The 21,763-nt window shown below is 49.2% G+C and overlaps 5 protein-coding genes across 5 annotated transcripts; 1 reads left to right on the top strand and 4 right to left on the bottom strand.

The window, feature by feature from the left end:
- Positions 1–3,009: 3,009 nt before the first annotated feature.
- On the bottom strand, positions 3,010–3,426 carry DFJ58DRAFT_732671 (uncharacterized protein; the record flags this gene model as incomplete). The annotated part of the gene is made up of 2 exons (XM_041386197.1): positions 3,010–3,061; positions 3,116–3,426. The coding sequence occupies 2 exons, from the start codon at positions 3,424–3,426 to the stop codon at positions 3,010–3,012; spliced, it is 363 nt and encodes a 120-aa protein (XP_041239274.1).
- Positions 3,427–5,999: 2,573 nt separating this feature from the next.
- DFJ58DRAFT_614504 (uncharacterized protein) lies at positions 6,000–7,690 on the top strand (the record flags this gene model as incomplete). The annotated part of the gene is made up of 5 exons (XM_041380943.1): positions 6,000–6,052; positions 6,172–6,561; positions 6,613–6,752; positions 6,804–7,144; positions 7,199–7,690. Coding segments are annotated over 5 exons (1,416 nt in total), but the record flags the coding sequence as incomplete, so codon positions are not given.
- A 1,197-nt stretch (positions 7,691–8,887) lies between these two features.
- DFJ58DRAFT_688919 (6-O-methylguanine DNA methyltransferase) lies at positions 8,888–9,817 on the bottom strand. The gene is made up of 4 exons (XM_041383354.1): positions 9,697–9,817; positions 9,566–9,627; positions 9,397–9,511; positions 8,888–9,343 (listed from the first exon to the last, which is right to left on the bottom strand). The coding sequence occupies exons 1-4, from the start codon at positions 9,809–9,811 to the stop codon at positions 9,099–9,101; spliced, it is 537 nt and encodes a 178-aa protein (XP_041239272.1). The 5' UTR covers positions 9,812–9,817; the 3' UTR covers positions 8,888–9,098.
- Positions 9,818–10,033: 216 nt separating this feature from the next.
- On the bottom strand, positions 10,034–12,330 carry DFJ58DRAFT_732667 (Alpha/Beta hydrolase protein; the record flags this gene model as incomplete). Its single annotated transcript, XM_041386196.1, has 15 exons — positions 10,034–10,084; positions 10,147–10,168; positions 10,220–10,349; positions 10,404–10,411; positions 10,464–10,484; positions 10,540–10,758; positions 10,809–10,840; positions 10,894–11,104; positions 11,159–11,240; positions 11,290–11,431; positions 11,481–11,711; positions 11,763–11,817; positions 11,878–11,936; positions 11,989–12,092; positions 12,147–12,330. The coding sequence occupies 15 exons, from the start codon at positions 12,328–12,330 to the stop codon at positions 10,034–10,036; spliced, it is 1,551 nt and encodes a 516-aa protein (XP_041239271.1).
- Positions 12,331–13,894: 1,564 nt separating this feature from the next.
- DFJ58DRAFT_666818 (Alpha/Beta hydrolase protein) lies at positions 13,895–16,202 on the bottom strand (the record flags this gene model as incomplete). Its single annotated transcript, XM_041382582.1, has 15 exons — positions 13,895–13,945; positions 14,001–14,022; positions 14,073–14,202; positions 14,310–14,338; positions 14,397–14,627; positions 14,678–14,709; positions 14,763–14,973; positions 15,028–15,109; positions 15,160–15,231; positions 15,280–15,301; positions 15,349–15,579; positions 15,631–15,685; positions 15,746–15,804; positions 15,861–15,964; positions 16,019–16,202. 15 exons carry the CDS (start codon positions 16,200–16,202, stop codon positions 13,895–13,897), a joined length of 1,515 nt encoding a protein of 504 aa, XP_041239270.1.
- Positions 16,203–21,763: the final 5,561 nt, after the last annotated feature.

The following is a 21,763-nucleotide window of genomic DNA, read 5'->3' as shown; positions in this document are numbered from 1 at the left end:
ACTGCAATCAACATACCACCACGAAGACATCATATTTGGGAAGGATGGCCGACATAGACGAGAATCCGATAGTGTTGACAGCAGCAGTGAAGTGGTCAGCAGCTTCGTTGTGAAGTGCATCGCCTAACGCATTCATTCCCACTTGCACGCGTAGATAAGACTGAAGTGCAGGGTTCGCAAAATCAATATCGACACATGAATCTGGAGTTGACTGTGTCAGGAGCACTCACTTCTACGATACCACAGGCAAGAGAATTCGGATCGGGACGAGTGGTAGCTAGCTCTTGCACGCGCAGAATTGCCTCGTCATGTTGATCTGCATTGAAAAGGGCAATGGCCTGACAGCTGTCGTGTAAGTAGCGAGTATACGAGACACGATTGACGTACCTTAATCAAGAGTAGAAATCGAGTTTTATTCAAGTCTGTGTCCACGTACATGAACGCGAGGTCAAATGCTTTCATCGCGTCCGGGAACTGTCGTTTTCCACAGTGTGCGATGCCCTTGGAGATACAGCCCATCAAGGAAGGCTGAATGTTGATGCTCTATATCACCATATAAGTTAGCTTGTGTTAAAAAGGTCAAGTTGGGGTGGTGCATCTTACTTCGAGCGCGTCATCAAGTGCGCAGTCCCAGTCTGAATTTCTTGCCTTTACAAACGAGCGATTCGCATAAGAGTTGTAGTCGTTGCCATCGGCGCCGATATCTTGTGTTGACAGCCTGTCGGCACTGAGCCAGTCCCCGTTTATGCATGCATCGCGGGCTGTCGTGTTGATGGGAAGGATCTGCATCTTGCATGGTCAGATTATATGGCAGGAGTGAAGGCTAGAGACATGCCTCGCAATCAGACGGTTGAGCCTTGGAATCACGATTGAGGATCAATATGCAAGAAGACGGACGGAATTGAAACTCACATTATCTGCCAATTGTTCCTTCGGAGCATCCTTCCACAACACATCCTTGAAGGAAATAAGATGAAGAAGGAACGGAAAATGAACAGAAATTTACATCTGATGCCTGGTCCTCGGGAATGTCCTCCAGCAAAGGTATTTCCCACTTTGAGATCATATGATCTGCACCTCCACTCAGGATGTGCTTGCCATCTGTGGAGAACGTGACACCATGCACTTCATTGGAGTGCTTGAATATGGCGATGGTTCGTTGGTCCGAAAGCCGCCAAAGGCGAACTTGGTGGTCTCCCGATGCGGACACGAGAAGTGTGCCAGTAGGGTTGAAGGCAATCATGAGGACGGTCTCAGTATGGCCCTTCCAGGGTTCACCGACCTGCATCCAGGTCGATGAATCCCAGATTTGTATGGTGGGATCGGGATCAGTACAAGCCGAGGCAAGCTGTCCGCCATCGGGCGTCCACGCGAGCGAACGATTAAATGCTCCATTCAAGAACGCAGAGTGACCCTGGAACTTTGCGATGCATTCCCTCTTGCCTGGATTCCATATTTGAATATCTCTGATTGTTGCGATGGCAAGACGTTCACCAGACGGCGAATACCGAATGCAGGAGACAACATTCCCACAATTGATTGGATTTCCTTGCACCCGCCATGTTCTTGTATTCCAGAACACCGTCTCGCCAGCAGTGTGTTGTCTGGGGAAAAGTCGAGCGACATTATAAGATTGGAGTGGAATTCGATGGGTTTGGTGAGAGATTCGCCGTCCCTGTTCCAGGCGACGAGCTCTCCGCCGAAATCACCGCTTGCTATGAATTGCCCGTTTCTTAATACTGCAACTTTGTATACAGCGTGGCGATACCCTTCCATTTTTTTCAACTCAACGCCGTCTTCCAAGTCCCACAGACGAAGCGTCTTGTCGTTTGAGGCCGTGACCATACGGCATCTATCGGGGAAGACTGCAACTCCATAGACATCACCTTCATGGTCAAATGCTCGACTAGCCGTGTCGATTTGGATGGCGGACTGTTCCGCTTCCGTCATTCTGCTCGAGGTGGATGGTGTGGAGCACAACTTGCTGGAGGGCTTGTGAGTGTCTTGATATAATTTTCAGAGGTGCTGTACCGAGCCTTTTTGTACCTCTTCACAGGAATCACAGCCTCGCCTGCTTCCTGTATCATTTGGCGCTCAGGACATGGGGCCTGAAACTCCTGAAACCTATATTTATGCAATCTGCGACCAGGGCCAGCTTCGCTCTCTTCAAGACTCTAGCTAGTCTTTTTTTTTTTTTTTGATCCTTGTTTATTGTCCTGTGGGGCGGGGCCCTATGGTGGACACTACCTACAATCTAGCTAGTCTACCCTGTCTATCCTTCTATCCGACTCCACCGCCTACTCCACCGCCTCCCAACAGCTCTTCAAATCCATAAATATCACCCATCCAACCACAGGCGATCACAACAGCAGGTTCATCCTTACGCACGTCAAGGTCTCCATCACAGGATTCGCCTGGCGGGCTCCTTGAAGCACAGGAATTGGTTGATCCGGAACTGAGCAGCCTTTTAGCGCATTAGCGCGACGGAGAATACAAGAAAATCGTGTCAGATCATGATATTATTGCACAAGTCAAAGACCTTTCTTCTATTCCGGACATGGTCAGAACGCTAGAAATATTGTAGTGGTATATTGGAAGCAGAGATCTCTCACCTGTACCGTGACAGTTGTCACTTCATCTTTGGAATATGAATAAATGTCACTTCTTAGGACACTGAAAATTCACTGTACGCAATGATCGCAATTGTAGTACAATAGTGATATCAGACTCGGAGCAAAGCGTTACATGATGCGGTCCCAAAAAACGATAATGAGGCATCGAAAGTCCAGCAAAAACAAGAATCCAGAGCATATCGAATAGCAGGCTGCCAGCAGTCCAAGGTATATGGCGAGACAAGACAAGTCGAAGGAAAAAGGTCAGTACTACCAGTGCCGGGTGCGTTTTCTTCTAACGGGGCCTGCCAGTTTATCCCTAGCAAACACAGCACCTGCCTTGGTTTTGCTCAATTAGACCTATGGAACGGTCACGCCAACCAAGGCATATAAGATATCAGGTCGTCTCCGGGTAGCCTCGAAACATGACTTCAGCACCCCAATCATGGCTATGAAAATACCAAAAGACGAGCGAGTCGGAACAAATCCTGTACAAAACATACCCGAGACAAATAGCAGGCTCGATCCCAACATGTTCGGGAACACAAGTGAGATCGCCAGCGATATCGGCCAAAGTACTGGACGACTGTACATCAGTGGGATGTGTCGAACCCCCAAGACCACACAAATGTCGATGGTCATCGTCCTGAAACAGAATGACATGAGAGTTGTCGGATGATGGAAGAGATACCCGCCTCGAACTCTTTGAGCTAGTACCCCCAGGAACTAGGCCAACCGTGGGTATGATGATGCTCCGAGTCTTCTCCACGGTCAAGTGGATGTCTACGTCTCTGACAACGATGAAGATATCCATGGGCAAGAAACGCACATATATGTGTACCGATAATGATACCGACCTCCTCATTCAGGACGCGATTCGCAGCTCTGCGACTGGTACTGGATGGCATACGCCCTTGGATTGAAGGTCACCTCCCACCACGAATGGAGGGGAAATAGGAAGAGCGACCCATGCATTGAGCGAATTTCTGGCCAGAGTCCAACTGACTTGTAGTTAACATTGTGTCCACTGGACGAAATTCAACTTGCAATGTGGAAGATGTCGCTTGTAATTTTGCGTGCCTCCCATCGAAATATTGTTGCCGCTTCTACCTGCAACAATGGGCAGATTCCGGCGGAATGATCAAAGGTCCATGCATATGCTCGGTCGTCGATGTGAAGTGTGATGAACGTCTCTTCAGTCGGACTTCCAAGTCAATTCCAAGTCAAAACAAGTGAAAATGATGATCAACAAGCAACAATCAAATTTCAGAGGTGAAAACAAAATGTAGTGCAAGTTTGCAACGTATCTATTCCAGTCCTGCTGTGAAATCCAGAGGGATACACCGTCACACGTCAGGTTCTCAGATCGAGACTCCATGTCATGACATTGAATGACGAGCGCATTCAATATAACAAGGCATGGCGTCTCGAGCTGATGCCACCAGTCTCGAGAATAACCATGAACGTCAGAAAATGGGACTACTCAACTGTCCCCATAACCTGGGTCACGAAAGTCCTTTCTCCTCTTGTCCGGAATGTTTTTTTTTCAGGTTTATTTTGTTAAACCGAGGTGGACTTACTTGCGCTGACGACCTCGGCTCTTGGCGCCGAGGAAGCAGACTGATCGTGACAATGCCACCCCGGACCCGGCGGGCACTGAGGGGCGAACGGGATGGAACGTTAGCAACGCCTGCAGAGCAGGGCCAATGTTCCACGTCCCGAGCCACCACAGGTCCCGACCTGGATGACAGCGACCACCGATGCCCTGAAGATGGCGTAATGTCAGCAGCGGGTTGGAAGATGAAAATGGAACGCACCCTCTCATCTCGTGCCCGAGCTTACGAAACAGCGAGAGTGTTGAGTTGACGTGGGCTGGGGTGCCTGATCCATGGTGCGGGCCAGTGCAACCGACCGAGGAGGTGCTGAGGAGGCGAACAGGGCGGAGAGGTGTCGGATACCCGAGAGCCCCGGCGAATGTGGCCAGCAGACGCGCATGAAGAGGATCAGGCAGACCCAGGTCCTGTCCACTGTGCCGTCCACGCCGCGAGCGACGCCCGTGAAGGACAGCAGCTATGTTGTATCGTTCCATTATGTTGTCTTGCTGCGTTCTTGAATCTTGGGGGTTTGCCTTCAATACCTGAGTGGTCGATGTCGGTTAGTAAGGCAGATAAGAATTGTGGCGGGAACAAGACATACGTTTTCGAAGCTTGCTGTTAGACCTGAGCGAAATCAGGTGAATATCAGTTATCTGGCACATATACAGCATTATGAGGAAGAAACGCACTATATAGCATAGCGTCTGGCGGGCTTGATCTAGGGTGTACTAGCGGTGGAGAAGGCGAGTGTTAGTAGGATACCAAGTAGGAGTCGGAGTCGGAGTTGCGCACCACATACCTTGCTCGAACGTCCAAGACTCCGATATGAGGAAGTCGCACAAGGAAAAGGCTGTGAAGATGAGAGAGAAGATGAAGGAGCGGATGAAGGAGTGGAGCGGGAATGAGGGAGTATATATACGCTCAGCACGGCGGCTGACACAGGGGTGAATGTGCCAAACACGGAAATGGGTAGGAGGTGTCACAAGGCGTCGCCAGCGTTACTTCGGAGATCTATATGTCACAATTCAGAAAATATTCTGCTAATCTCTTCTCCGAGAGTTATATGGCATTGGAAAAATCTTCGGGCCTGAACTTAGAAAAGCTCTATATCTCAGAACGGCATGTCGATGGACGCAAAATCATCTGGATACTTATGATGAATTTGAAATGCTCGACGCGTTCAAGACGCGTCGGTCACATGATGTAAATCTTCTGATCCTAACAGCGCTAAACATGCAAGAACGCAAGACAATCGTGCCACTTCATCCCAGTAGTCAGTTTGATAATATTTAAAGCTTCATCGACAGCTGCTCATCCCACCGGCTTTAGGTGCTTTGCAAGGTACCCCTCTTGAGGAGGTTGCAAAACCACCCGAAAACTTGCAACGTCAATTGAACCTCACTTGCAAAATTTTCGGGTCCACTTCCAAAGCGCCTCAAATGGGCTCGAGGGCTTATAATAATGCGGCCTCCTATAAGGCATGCCAACCAAAAATAAAAATAACTTTTGCCAACAATTATCGACGTAGACTCGGTGATACCGGCCAATCAACCGGTGTTGCCTACACAGGACGGGAAAGGCTGACCGTTTTCCTATAGCTTTATTTTCATATAGAGCAGTAGCATCGCCGCATTACCCCATCCGCAGTTCCTACAACTCGGTGGTCGCTCAGTCGTCTTTGTTTCTTACCATATCTGGGCAAGAACTAGAAGGACGAACTCTCAAGAGGTAGGCCTAACTTTACCCTCACCAATTGAAGTGCAGTAGTAATGTTGCTTATCACCCTCACCACAGAGCAAATCCAAAGACAATACAGGACAAATTTCTAGTCGGGTATCAAGGATGGTGCGTTCAATAGTCAATTATCACTTAAATGCAAGCCCGGGCTCGAGGGCCAATAAGTGCCTCTGTAGCTAAACTTGCGTATGGATGATAGAGTGTCGCGTTGAACACTACTTTTGCAGGTTCACATGCAAGGGAGACGGCAAACCCATGGATCCTAACCACCACGGATGGCTGCGCTGGTTTGATAAACTGATCCCAGACGGTGGACGCCCCAATACAGACCTATGGCCAGATGTATCCGAATACTCCCCATCCGAGCTGTTCCCCGCCCCAGATCTCCAAAATGCAGATGGGGAGCCTATGTTTCTCTTCTCTTCTCGAAACTCAAAGACGGTGAGGCGCCATTTTCACTGGATGGCGTTACACGGCGTCGATGGCGCATTTTTGCAACGATTCGCAGGTCAATGCGACGTGGAGGCGGGCACCATAGCAATCAGGAACATTAGAGATGAAGTGGGTGATCGTGTCATGGAGGCTGCTGAAGCAGAGGGAAGGGTCTTTGCCATAATGTGCGCATACTCATCAACTCGGTCTGATAGGTATTGACTGCACATTTTTAGGTATGATGTCTCGGGTGTTCACCCAGACAAGATCCAACGGGTGCTCGAGCAAGATTGGATGCATCTAATACGTGATAAGTGTGTCCTAGACAGCCCAAATTACCTCCGGGAGAAAGGCAAGCCAGTCATTGCACTGTGGGGTATGCTCACATAAAGTATGATTATGGTAGTCTAGCTCATCTGTATCCCAGGTTTTGGATTCAATCAGAGAAACCACTCTCCACAGGTCGTCAGATCTATTGTCAATTTCTTTCGTTCCTCCACACCAGGCGGTGCTTATCTTATGGCCGGCGTACCTGGACATTGGCGCACATCAACATCTGATAGTGACCCAGACCCCGAATTTTTGCGGGTATGGACAGAAGAATTTGATGCGCTAAGTCCCTGGACTGTAGGGCGTTATGGTAACGAAGAGGAAGCGGAACGCTGGGGGAATGAGAAAGTTAAACAGGACTTTGATTTTCTGAAGCGAAGAGGAGACGAAGGGGGGAAAAGAGTAGATTACATACCCGTAGTGCTCCCTGGAGGCAGCGTAGGTCCAGTGGCACGTTCTATTATCCTTATCTTTATTATTTCTGCTCTACAGGGCTACAATCTCTCTCGCGGGAAATGGGGACTCAATGGAATAAAGCGTAACGGGGGCCACTTTCTCTGGAAACAAATCCACGCCGCACGACACGCAGGGGTGCGCATCATCTATGGCGCCATGTGGGACGAATATGACGAAGGCACGGCATTCATGCCTGTCGTCTCTTCTTCAAAGCAACTCCCAGTTCATCCACAGTTCAATTTTCTAGCGCTCGACGCTGATGGCCACTCGCTTCCGTCAGACTGGTATATGCGCATAGCTGGTTTTGCTGCTGAATCCCTGCGCGGTGACCGTATGTTGCACAAGTCATTTCCTGTCAAGGAGTTGCAGGATTATTGGGTCACTCGTCCCAGATATGAGGAAACGACACCTCCAAGGGAAGAGGCGGAGCAATGGAATGAAGCTCAAAGAGCATACCATGATTGGGCTGCACAAGAGGAAGGTGCAGTGATAGACGAGGCGCCTCCACCATATACGCTAGAAGATGAGACGCAGAGTTCTCAGGCAAGCAGCGCACAAAATACCAGACTAGTTCCACCTGAGGCCACCAATTCCGCCCTCGATCGTTCATCAGTCTCATCTGTGCCACCGCCATCTTCTTCGACGTCAACAAGGCCTGAATATCTGCCCGGCTTGGGCATGCGTACCCAACAATCCTATCAGCAGCCTAGCTCTTCGTATCCCATTGCCAGGCCATCGTCTCGGATTTCATCCCCTGTTCCCGCGTCCGCTGCTGATGATCTTGCTCGACAGACATTGCCACACCTTCCATCCCATGCGTCAGGATTTTCCTCTGTATCCTTTTCAGTTACGCAAATGCCTTCCGTGGAAGTGAGCCCAAGCGCCACACCTACCTCTTCGATGTCTTCGCTCTCGGCTTTGGCATCACCTGCCTCATCAAGGTTGCAACACCCTGTTCAACAACACGCTCCAAACAATCTTCCAAGTCACCCTTGTGCCCCACTCGATTCCCGCCCCTCACTCACACCGCAAGGGCAGCCTTTCGGTATAGGTGGACCAGGATACGATGGGTCTGATGCCAACATATGCCAGCAAGGTCCCGCCTCTTTCCCCAGTGTAGTACAGTACCATCCGCGCACAACTCCAAATTCTGGCGCACGTTGTGGATCTTCCATAGCAACGAACAGGCCGGTCCATTCCTACCTCGTACCAAAGCCGCTCGTGCAAGACTACTGCCAACGCCAAATTCCAACACAGCCTCATCCTGGAAGTTCACTCTCTCCGCAGCCATATTCTCGGGGAACCCAAAGCTTGCCTCCGCCCACACCGCCTTGTGCGTTTTTTTGTTCGTGACTGCTTTTGCGTTGCTAATCGTTGCGTGTCGATCGGAATCGATGTTAACAGGCAATGGTCGAGGGCGTGGGCTCGGTGTGCGCGGATCCAACACCACGGGGCGTGCACGGGGAGGTATGCAAGGAAGCTGCAGGAGATCCTCGCGCGGAGTGAGTTTGCTCTCGAACGTTATTTTGTTATGCACTGCTGATATGGTCGTCCTGCAGGCTGGTCGAGGTTGTTGAATAAGGTTGGTCTCTTAGAAACTCACAGGCACCGTGGCGCCTTACTTCCAGCTTGGTCTAATTATGGATATCCCAACTTGAACTTTGAATGAATACCTATTTATGTTATTAAACTTTATAAGTCGTGGCCCTACACTCAGTTGAGATGCTGCGAAATGATGTGGTAGTATTTGGTAAGAAGGGAAGCTCTAGATTGAATCCAACACAGACCAGTCTGGACTATGAAGGAGACAGACATATGAAACTTCGGCAACCGATTTATTCATTTATATTGTTTTGGTGGACATTGGTGGTGAACCGGTGATACCCAACAGTGACTTACTCCGGTGGTATCATACATATCAGCCAAGGAAGCCAGTTCAGCTTCTCCCGATCCAGAGCAAAGATTCGTCAGCAAGATATCCTTCCACGGAGAACGTAACCCCCTCCTTTGCAAGCATCTCCATCTTTCTATTGCACTGCAACCCAGTATTCTTCTGTCCACCCCTTGCGTTTGCGCCAGTGCCCCACTCACCGGAGAATCCACCAATGTACAGATTTGATGCGATGATGCGGTGGCAAGGCACAAACGGTGCAAATGGGTTATTTCGAAGTGCAGAACCAACTACAAAACGAGGTTGTAAGAGGAGACAAAGGGATTACGTTTTTGACGCGCACCTGATCGTGGCGAACCTTGCCCAAGAGCGACGCAGATATCCTTGTACGTCGTGACACGACCGCAAGGAATTGTTCTAGTGAAGTCGTATACTGCCCACTGATGCGGAGTGACGCGCTGGGGAAACCATGGAGTAAGGAATGATGGGCAGTCTCAATGCATACTGCTTGCCTTGCCGTCGTGTGTCTTGAAGGTGTTACGGTCTTTTTCATTCAATGGGTAATGCATCTTGCCTGTAAAGACAGTTTCATGAGAGCCGTATGGCATGAGCTGTAGAGTCGAATGTCATCCGCCGCGCTTACAGTTTGCTAGGTCCTGCATTTCCTCCACGACTGGTATGGAAGCCCTTGCTATTGTTGTCTTACGTCCATCGATGGCGGACTTCGTTGAGCGCGACAGTGTCCTGATGGCAGGCATTATTCAACAAAGAAATTTTAAAAAAACTGTGCTATTGAAATGTGTTAGACACCAAGGTGATACAAGAACGAGCGTAAGCGCTTGAGCTCTCGTGACAGGGGCAAATTTGAAACACGATTCACGCGTGACTTAAATTCAGGGCCGGTAAGATGGTGGTACTCGTCCAACCTTTCAGGCTGCCCGCGAGATGTTATAGTACTATGTAAAAAAGTATGTATGTATCTAGGGAGCGTCTCTAAACCCCATCAGGTACTGCATAATCTGGAAGGCGGCCTGAAATTATGTCCCTGCGTTAGACGGCGTCTGGACTCTGCATAACAGCATGGTCGACTTACTACTGGTGCAAACTCCGGAAGCCTAGAACAGAAAACGTTAGAAACGAAACCCTGTGTATTGCACTAAACCCACATGTGTCCACTCAAGGCTACTTCGTAATAAGTGAGTCCCCGCTCTGAGTGCATCGTCCCGTAGGCACCCACATCATCGACAATGAAGCTCTCGTGAGCGATGGGCGTCTGGAATCCTTGTAAACCATTCCCTTTGAACATAATGAGTAAATCGTAGCGCACATCAGATATTACTAGTCACGCACAGGTCATGCTACAAATGATTCTTGTCAATTGATAAATGTCATGGTCAAGTACGCGCTTACTTTTGAATGGCAATTCTGGTTCTAAATCATCGAACCACGTGTCAGAATATACGAAGAGACGAAAACGAAGTCATACCCATTAGCAATTAAAATGAAGTCGGCGAGACCATGCACAATGACGGCTCGCTGGCTCTTCTCAATAACATTCGGTAACACAGTGAGGGCAGGGGACAAGCTGCTGTCTCCGTTGGGGAAGACATTGGTATTGGTGCATTCCAACCACTCAGTGTCTACGGGCGCGTGGATAGCCACCTTTACATCCGTTCGGTTAAAGTAGATCGGAGACTCTTGACCTCTTGACCTGCGTCAGCTGGGCTGCACTGAGTCAATCATTGAATGACCTACAAGAAACCTAGAACATCCCATAGAGTTGGATACTTGCGTGGAGAAGAAGTTAATATAGTATTCATTAAAATCCTCTTCGACTCACAGTATCCCAAATGCGATAGACATTGAAGGCGGGGTTGATGATCAGCGCACTGTCGAAAATGGTGTCCCAGACATCACAGCCTTCGGAAATATAGACAGAGTCTCCTGGTAGGGGAAGAAGACCTGCTGGAGGGTATGTGACATACTTATCCATGTAGCCAGTATAATTGCATGTTGCAGCCTTCTTCTCGAGGTAGTTCATGAACGTCTGACTGGATCCTATCGGTGAGCAATTTGAAAACTAGATCCGAGTGAAATGAACAAACTTAAAGGAGAAGATATCAGCGTGTTTTTTCACAAAGTCCACTGCAGGGATCTGCTGTTGCACCACCCACCGCGAGATTAAGGCTGAGCTTCATGTATAAGCGCCTGACAAAGCAAGTCAAATGTTATTTACGATCATTGATCCATATCCCTTGCAACGAGAGGTTTAATTGAGTTGGGTTCTCGTAGATATAGTTTGCGATATCTTTGTTTGTCTTAGAGTTATCTTCAAAGAAGATGACTGCTGACTCACAAGGCACGTATCTTCCAGCGTACTGGATACGATTAGCACAATGCTCGAACCTCTCTGAGAGGGAAACCTACACTTTCACCCGTTACATACAGCTTTTTACCTTTGAGTTCCGAAAAGACATGAAGGAACTGCTGCATGAAACCGACGAGTTGAGCAGCGACATCGTCCTCATTCTGTGCGTTTGGTGTGCCTTGGGAAAATCCCGTGCCAACAGGTTGCTCCACCCAAAGGACGGAGGAGAGGTTGGTCCAGCTCCGTTGATTCACAGTTGGTTTGGCCTGACCCCAGGCCCAACTAAAAGGCTTCAAACATCTCAATTATAAATGAGTCTTGTCGTCAACAAAGAGGCCTACACCGTTCTCCTGCAGCAAACCTTCCAGGGAGGAGCAGCCAGGGCCACCATTCGTCCTTCATCAGGTATAACATGTCAGGTCAGCAGCGAAGAGCGCACTGCTTCTGATGACGCACCAAAAAATTAAATCATCAAGACTCCCTTGGGGACCAGGAGGGAAAAACCAAAAAAAGAGCTGATATGATGTCAGCACTCGAAGGACATGCATAGATTACTCATGTATACACCTGACGCGTCTCATTAGGACTGTTGCTGATGGGTAGAAGACCTGCCCAGCTAGGACCGACATCGAAGTCAACAAATGGAAGGGATCTGCCATCGACGTAAAATTCTGGAAGAACATGGATCAGACGTATTAGATATTTACTTGTAGCATTTCAGTTACCTGAGGCCTTTGGGTTCGCGAATGTGATATTCTGAACACCACTGCTCTTTATGTTCTGAGGGCCACTAGTCTGCCAACGTCTTGCTGCCTCGAGTTGGCGTTCGCGTATCTCGTGCTTGGTCATCCAACGACCGCTGGCGCCGATCACTGCGAGCAGAGCCCCAAGTACAGCGAGGAGATGCATCACCGTCGAGCAGCCGAACAAGTTGAATTTATGAAGGAAAAACGGTGAGTGATGTGGAGTCGTATTTAAAATGAGTATTTCTGTCATGACGCATTCAAATAGACCAAATGTATACGAGGCGTGTTGCCATGACATGGAACCCATATCACCATGTGTTCTTCGCGTGGCCCTACGGGGGCATAATCAGCTTGGGCAGTAGTCGAACGGTGATTAACACCCATGTGCATTGCAGCATAACTGCCGAGTTCTAATAGCCGGTTTGGCTGAATAAGTTGTGCCTGACAGATTGTAGAACTTCGTTTCCAGCGCGGAACGTAGCAGAACCCCAAGCTCAACAGATCAACAAGCCATTCGGTTTGAATGACAAATCTGTGTGTACATTGCATGATAGTCAATACTTGCAACTCAGGGAAGCACGAAGTCCAAAAAGCTGTGTAATCGAGCAGATGGTTACAGATGAACATCTGAGTCACAGCAGGAGCACAGCTGGAGAAAAATGGAAGTCGCGGCACGACAGTTCGCGCTGCCTCATGGAATTTATGCCTGCAATGCTGGTAAGACTCATTTGTTGTTAGCTGGCTATCAGCGAGGGACCGGCAGAACACTTGCCGTGATGAGCTGTGTCTTCCAAACCCTTGTGATGCCCGCCGCTGACTTCAGGAAGCCATGTCTTCTGATATTAAACCCCCTGCAATGCCGACTACTGACGAAGCTCCACCTCCTACCGCAACCCGAAAGACCCACTTCAAAGCACGAATTCGAAATGCATCACCATTGAGGATTTCGTCTTGCACACAAACATCCACATTCGGATCAAGTGAGGGCAGAAGGATGCATGCACTAGCGCACTCACCGGACGGGAAGACAGTTGGATGCAGGAAGGAATCGGACTTAAGCTGGGGAGTGGCATCAGTCCCACCGGACGCAGGAGATTGTGGATGCCATATACCAAATAACCATTATCAAACCATCATGGTTTGACAATATCCTTTACGCACCGACCGAAGACGCTCGAAGTCGTCCACGTGACTCGCTGATGTGATTCCTTTCAAGTTTCCATTTTCTTTCATGACTAATACCTCGTGCTCCGTTCATTTCACTTTCACTATATGCTCCTCATACTCATTCTGGCTTAGGAGCAGATCTGATACGCTGATTCCCAGCTCAAACTTGGCGGCCAAAGCACATCGGACCGAACGCTCCAACAAAAAGTCACTATCTCTCAACGTCTTATCTTGTTTGTCATTTCGCTATCTATCTATTTACGTTTCACAAACTACGTCGATCTGTTCACAATCCCTTCGAACTCATTATCAGCCTCATACCATGTAAGAATCCGTGGAAACAAAGGACATTGAGACCCTGAGTTTTACTCTGGGTTATGAGCCGAATAGGGAGCATACAGCATACACTCTGAGAACTCGGTGAAGATTGTGGAGGATGAAAAAATCTTCCGGACTCAGAGACAACAAGCTTCCTGACGATTGTTGTAACTAGCCTCTAAGAGCTGACATTTGTCACGGATGGCAGGAATCTAAATCAAACCAAAGGCAAGTGTCCCTATCTATGGCGTATCCCTAAAGCCCATCAGGTACTGCATAATCTGGAAAGCAGCCTAAGATGTCGGTCTCTGCGTTAGAGCGCAATTGGATCAAAAACTGTCGACTTACTACTGGCGAAAATTGTGGAACCCTGCAGAATACATTTGAGAACCGGGACGCCGTGTATAGCGGCGAGCTCACATGTGTCCACTCAGGACTACTTCGTAGTAAGTAAGTCCCCGTTCTGAATGCATTGTCCCGAAGGCACCCACACCATCGACAATGAAACTGTCATTGACGATAGGTGTCTGGAATCCTTGCAATCCGTCCCCTTTGAATAAAATGAGTGGTTTTTGCACCTCAGCGCTTCTGCTCACTTACAAGTCATACTACAAACAATTCCTATTGATTGAAGGGATTCATGCAATAGTCAAGAACGCACGTACTTTTGAATGACGATTCTGGTTCTAAGTCATCAAATCATGCATCAGGATATGGGAGAAGAACTCGTGGACGCAGGCATACCCTTCAGAAATGAGAACAAAGTCGGCGAGACCGTGCACGATGACGGTCCGCTTATTCTTCTCGATAACATTCGGTAACACAGTGAAGACAGGAGGCAAGCTGCTGTCTCCGTTGGGGAAGACATTGACATTGGAGGATTCCGACCACTCGGTGTCAACGGGCGCATGGATAGCTTCCTTTACATCCATTCGGTTAAAGTAGATCGGAGACTGCGTCTGTGGGAATGAACCTCTAGGTCGTTGTCAGCGTAGTTGCATTGAATCAATAATTGGATGGCCTACGGGTAACCTAGGACATCCCACAAAATCGGATACTTGCACGAAGAATAAGTCAATATAGTACTTATTAAAATCCTCTTCGACTCACAGTGTCCCAAATGCGATAGGCATCGAAAGCAGGGTTGATAATCAGTGCACCATAAAAAATGTCGTGCCAGACATCGCAGCCCTCGGCAAACTCGATGGAGTCTCCTGGAAGGGGAAGAAGACCTGTTGGAGGGTACGTGACGTACTTATCTATGTAGCCAGTATAATTGCACGTCGCGGCCTTCTTCTCGAGGTAGTTCATGAACGTCTGACTGGATCCTATTGGTGAGTAACCTGCAAACTAGGTCCGAGTGAAATGAACAGACTTAAAAGAGAAGAGACTAGCGTGCTTTTTCATGAAGTCCACTGCAGGGATCTGCTGTTGCACCACCCACCACGAGATCGAGGCTGAGCTTCATATGTAAGCACTTGACAAAGCAAGTCAAAATGTTATTTACCATCGCTGATCCATATCCCTTGCAACGAGAGGTCTAACCGAGTCGGGTTCTCGTAGATATAGTTTGCGATATCTTCGTTGGTCTTAGAGTTATGTTCAGAGAAGATGACTGCTGACTCACAAGGCACGTATCTTCCAGCGTACTGGATACAATTAGCACAATGCTTGAACCTCTCTGTGAGAAACTTACACTTTCACCCGTTAAATATAGCTTTTTACCTTTGAGTTCCGAAAAGACATCAAGGAACTGCTGCATGAAACCGACGAGTTGAACAGCGACATCGTCCTCATTCTGTGCGTTTGGTATGCCTTGGGAAAATCCCGTTCCAACAGGTTGCTCCACCCAAAGGACGGAGGAGAGGTTGGTCCAGCTCCGTTGATTCACCGTTGGTTTGGCCTGACCGAAGGCCCAACTAAAAGGCTTCAAACATCTCAGTTATAAATGAGTCTTGTCGTCAACAAAGAGGCTTACACCGTTCTCTTGCAGCAAACCTTCCAGGGAGGAGCAGCCAGGGCCACCATTCGTCCTTCATCAGGTAGAACACATCAGGTCTGCGGCGAAGAGCACACCGCTTCTGACGACGCACCAAAAAATTAAATCATCAAGACTCCCTTGGGGACCAGGAGGGAAAAACCAAAAAAAGAGCTAATGTCCTCGATGTCAGCACTCAAAGGACATGCATAGATTATTCATGTATACACCTGACGCGTCTCATTAGGACTGTTGCTGATGGGTAGAAGACCTGCCCAGCTAGGACCAACATCGAAGTCAACAAGTGGAAGGGATCTGCCATCGACGTAAAATTCTGGAAGAACACGGATCAGACATATTGGATATTTACTTTTAGCATTTCAGTTACCTGAGGCCTTGGGGTTCGTGAATGTGATATTCTGAACACCACTGCTCTTTACGTTCTGAGGGCCACTAGTCTGCCAACGTTTTGCTGCCTCGAGTTGGTGTTCGCGCATCTCGTGCTTGGTCATCCTACGACCGCTGGCGGCGACCCCTGCGAGCAGAGCCCCAAGTACAGCGAGAAGACGCATCACCGGCAAGCAAGCGAACAAGTTGAATTTATGAAGGAAAAATCGTGAGTCGTATGACGTCGTATTTAGAATGAGTATTTCTGTCATGACGCACTCGGATGGACCAAATGTATACGAGGCGGGTTGCCATGACAGGGAACGCATATCATCATGCGTTCTTCGCGCAGCCCTACGTCTCCCTACATGGGCATAATCGACTTGAGCTGTGGTCGAATCGTGATTAATACCCATGTGCGTTGCAGCACAACTGCCGAGTTCTACCAAATTAATTAGTGCCTGACAGATGGCACAACTTCGTTTCCAGTGCAGAACCCGGGCTCAACAGATCAACAAGCCGTTCAGTCTGAATGACGAATTCGTGTTCAGTTGAAATTGTTCGACTGTTACTCACATGCTGTCATATGCCTAACAGCGCTAAACATGCTTGAGCTCTTCGAAAGCCCACAGCTTGTAAGATCAAACTATTGAATAGGCAATCATTGATTCGAGTACACCCTTGGTTACACCCTGGAGAGCAATTTATATCTTTGAGACGGACATTCATGCTTATAAGTACATTGCACGATAGTGAATACTTACAGCCCAGGAAAGCACGCCTGGTGTGAATTCCAAAAGCCGTGTAATTGAGATGGTTAAGGACGAACCTAGTAGACATCATACCAGTGGCATAGCTTGATAAAAACACGCTGCCTCGTGGAATTCATGCTTGTGATGCTGGCAAGACTTATTCATCATTAGATGGCTATCAGCGAGGGACCAGCAGAACAACCGGTGAGTACTGGTCAACTATTCCAATCCTGTTTCATCATGAACAGTGCCAGAGCCAGGAAAAAATACAGAAGACTTACCGTGACGACCTACTATCTTTCGAAACCCTTCGGCACCCATCATTGAAGAAGCCATGTTTTCTGATTCTAAATCCCTTGTGATTCCGACCACTAATGAAGCTCCACCCCTCCCGCAACCTGAAAGACCAACTCCAGAGCACGAGTTTGAAAGGCATCAGCCATCTAGGATTTCGTCTTCTTGCACGACAACATCCCCATTGTGAGTGGTTCGTTGAAGGGCAGGATACGCAAGTGGAACTACGACACATCTTGTTATGGAATCATGGTCAAGTGAGGGCGGAAGGATACATGCAATGGCGCGTTCACCAGACGGGAAGACAATTTCACGCGGGAGGGAAGACTGAAGCGTTCAGCGGTGGGACACCAACGGAAAGATGATCAAGGGCGTTCGGACAGGTCATGCGTATTCACCTTCAGGCGATAAAATCGTGCGCATCAGGCGGGTCCAACAGTACGATTTGCATTACAAACGAAAGCAGAGGGCGGCGACGAGCTGGTTATTGGAGGTCGTCGGCCCCAAGTCGGCCCATGATGGCCGAGCGTTACTATGATAATAATAATAGAAGCCAAATTCGAGGTACTAGTACTACGAGTACTTACTAGCTAGCGCTGAAGCTGAAATGCAGTGTTTTGAACTGGTAAGAATTTGACATAGCTAGTCGGAGTCGAGATGCGCAGACACTAGCTAGCTATACCCCTTATACTGCAAAGTTTACAGGTTTTTACTTGTAGAAGAATATCTCTCCTACTAGCTCCTACTAGTATTTCTACTTTTGAACACATCTTTCAGAAGACTTGGTAGTACCAGCATGTACAGCAACATCGTGACCTTCTGCAACCGGACAAGCGCTGGGCCACTCGTCCTTGAACTGTATCCTACCATCCAGCAAGCTTTCCATAGATTGAAACATCCATTTATCCCATCTCATTTCCATCGCGCTTTGGGACCCTAAGTTGACGACTTACTTTGACTCCAACAGATCCGTCAAATCTTCGTACGTCGTCCCTGGAGATAAATATCGCCCAGATGATTTCTAATCACGCCCAGCTAGTACTTTCAATTTGTCCATTTCATCACGCATATCACAACCTTCGTGAATGAGTGAGGAACAATGTCGGTTTTTCTCACTCTTGTCCTTCTCTCGCTTTCTGACCTTTTTGACAGTTCTTCCATCGTTTGAAGGAACTTGGGCGAGGCTGTCCCAGGTTGCTGTAAACGGTGCCGAATACAACTCCCGAGAACGTCAGCCCCACCCAAAATGTTTGGAAGGGACCCGGGTGGATCTCCTATCCTTCATATACGAAGTACTAGACGACCCAGAGAAGAATCGACTTATTTGGCTGCACGGCACGGCAGGCGTCGGAAAGTCTGCCGTTGCGTTCAGCGTAGCTGAGAGGATGAGAGGTCTAAAAGTGGCGGAGCAGACTAATGTCGAAAAGCGGCTCGGAGGAACTTTCTTTTTCTCGCGCAAGCACACGAAACGTTGCACGACTGGGTATTTTTTCGTGACTCTTGCCTATCAGCTTGCCACCAATTTTCCCAGCATCCGGAAGGATGTGAACAGAGCTATCCGTGACAATCCCGCTCTACTAGACCCAGACAAGTCTCTCTGCGACCAGATGGAGGCTCTCTTCCTCCAACCTCTCCGAAATCTTCAACTCAGATTACGCGGGTGTCCACCTCTGACGTTTGTTGTCGATGCCCTTGATGAATGCACATCCGAACCCGAGCTTACTGATCTTATCCTTTGCCTCGCACGGGCTCTTCGTGAGCCTGATCTACCCGTGACACACATTCCACTCACGAGTCGCTCGGAATCGCATATCTGCAAAGCCTTTCAGAACAAGGAGGCGCGGCCGTTGTTGTGCGAAATACCCGTGAGAACTTCTGGGGAGGGAGTTGCTACCATCATCTCGCTTGATGGCGCCGATGTTGACAACGAGTCAACGACATCTATATTTTCTTGCAGCACTCCTTCGCAGAGCTGGCAAGTCGCCATATTGATTTCCCTCGGCCATCGAAGGATGATCTTGCGAAGCTGGCGAGCCGAGCGGGCAGACGTTTCATCGTGGCGTCTACAATGATGAAGTTCATTATCGATAATGAAGACGATCCACATGGTCGGCTGCAGCTGATGCTCAAGCTAACGAGCGATCTGCTGCCAGGAACGGATGTGTACAAATTATACGATTGTATCCTCTCCACGTGTGCTGACCCCAAACGGGCTTACATGCACTTATCCATCGTCGCCGCGCTCGTAGACCCTCTTCCCATCTCGCAAATCTCGTCACTTCTTGGCCCTAGTTTGGGCAGAGATGTGCAGACAACGCTGATACAGCTACGGTCCGTCATGGATATCCCTACAAATAGTACTCTCCCCGTGAATATCTATCACTCGTCCATTCGCGACTATGTTTCCGACCCCTCAAACTGCAGCCTCCCTCAAGTACGCGAACACAATATGCCATCACCCCACACCCTACTCGCTGATTCCTCTTTTCGCTTCATGATGAAAAATATTTCAGAAACCACGACCCTTTTGGATGCGCTCTCAGAACTGGAGAAACAAAGCCAAGCTATGCAACCTGAGGACCCCCATCGATTAAAATTTTCGCTATCCTTCCTTGTTCGGCCACCAGAACCATTGTCAGTTCTCATCTGTATGCTATGGCTTCGGGGAGATCGTACTTCAGATTTACAATATTGGCTGGGAACCATGGACGTGTGTGCCTGGCTGCAGACCGAGGGCGGACGAGAGTGGCTGCAGACCTTGAGAGGACGAGAGTGGCTTCAGACCGAGGGAGGACAAGAGTGGCTGCAGACCGAGGGAGGATGGAAGTGGCTGCAGACTGAGGGAGGACAGGAGTGGCTACAGACCTGGAGAGCACAAGAGTGGCTGCAGACAGAGGGTGGACGGGAGTGGCTGCAGACCTGGAGAGCACAAGAGTGGCTGCAGACAGAGGGTGGACGAGAGTGGCTAGAGACCGAGGGAGAACAAGAGTGGCTGCAGACCGAGGGAGGACGAGAGTGGTTGCAGATCGAAGAAGGACGAGACCGGCTGCAGACCGAGGGAGGCCGAGACTGGCTCCAGGCCCGGAGTGGACGAGACTGGCTGCAGACCGAGGGAGGACGAGGTTGGCTGCAAACCTGGAGAGGCCGAGACTGGCTGCAGGCCCAGGGAGGACGAAAGTGGCTGCAGACCTGGAGAGCACGACAGTGGCTAGAGACCGAGGGAGGACAAGAGTGGCTGCAGACCGAGGGATGACGAGACTGGCTGCAGACCCAGAGAGGACGAGAATGGCTAAAGACCGAGGGAGGACGAGAGTGGCTCCAGACCGAGGGAGGACGAGAGTGGCTCCAGACCGAGGGAGGACGAGACTGGCTCCAGATCGAGGGAGGACGAGACTGGCTAAAGACCCGGAGAGGACGAGAGTGGCTGCAGACCCGGAGAGGACGAGAGTGGCTAAAGACCAAGGGAGGACGAGAGTGGCTAAAGACCGAGGGAGGACGAGAGTGGCTAGAGACCGAGGGAGGACGAGAGTGGCTCCAGACTGAGGGAGGACGAGAGTGGCTCCAAACCCAGGAAGCGTACGACTGGCTTCAGACCCAGGGAGGGCTAGACTGGCTCCGGACCCGGGCGGGCGGGCGAGACTGGCTTCAGACCCTGGGCGGGCGTAACTGGCTTCTGACCCCGGGCGGGCGTAACTGGCTCCAGACGCCCCATAGTCAAGCGTGGCAATCCACTCCTGCAGGATCCGTATGGGTGACTACGGAAGAATTCACGAGTACGTTGTAAGCAATCAGCAACTATATCATTGCCCCAGAAGTGGCTTTACTACCACCCTTCAAAGTAGTCCAGCAGCTCAAAAGCTTACCGGATTTCTTGATGTTTCCGATGTTCCTGGCGTTGATATCCCAAGATCATTTCACCTCTGCATTGCCAGAAGTTCCTGACAGGGAGATCATCCGTGCTATGAATCTCTTTATAGCTTTGCAAACGAGGCACAGGAACGAAGACAATCATCTTCCGACAGTCTCAAGTATGCATCTCAAAACTGGGTTATTCACCTGTCGCGTGCTCCATGTCCATGGGTCGACACTCTCAACCATATATTCCAGGTTTTCTGGAATCGTCACCTCCTTTCCTGGCTCAAACGACAGTGGTGTTTGAGGGAACTGCAGTCTTGTCTTGATATTTTATCCGAGGGGCAGAGACTTGCAAAGGCTATTGCCTCAATACAGGTTTTACTTTTCTTTTCATTTTGTGTAACCTCTTTTAATTCTCTCTCATCCTCAGTTTGAACCTTGAACCTGATGAACGGTTGTCAGTCATCGGACCCAATTCCCGGCACTTGACAACGGAAGCTTCGGCCACCCTTCCCCTCTCCGAAGCCCAACACCGCTGTACTCCATATTTAGTTCATCACTTGTTATTGAAGATGTTGTCTCTAAGCATCTGCCAGCGTCATGGTATACTTAGTTGATGCCTGTTTAGTCAAGTATCTTTGCGTTGTTCGCGTTCACTTTTTGTTGCGTTCTGTATCAATCCACAATACTAGGTTTTGGTTTTATACCAGAACAGCCTCTGCACACTTATTGCAGACTCTCTTTGACATGCCAGCGAGGTTTTAGTTCCGAGACTTCCAGCTGCTACATCCATTTCAAAGAAGCGCCGTGCTACGCGCTGCTACAAGTCACTTCGCTCGGCAGCG

This window comes from Suillus subalutaceus (genome assembly GCF_016647625.1).
Source record: "Suillus subalutaceus strain FC151 chromosome Unknown DFJ58scaffold_130, whole genome shotgun sequence".
In the NCBI taxonomy this organism is placed as follows: Eukaryota; Fungi; Basidiomycota; class Agaricomycetes; order Boletales; family Suillaceae; genus Suillus; species Suillus subalutaceus.
This window is presented reverse-complemented; position numbering and strand designations above follow the sequence as displayed.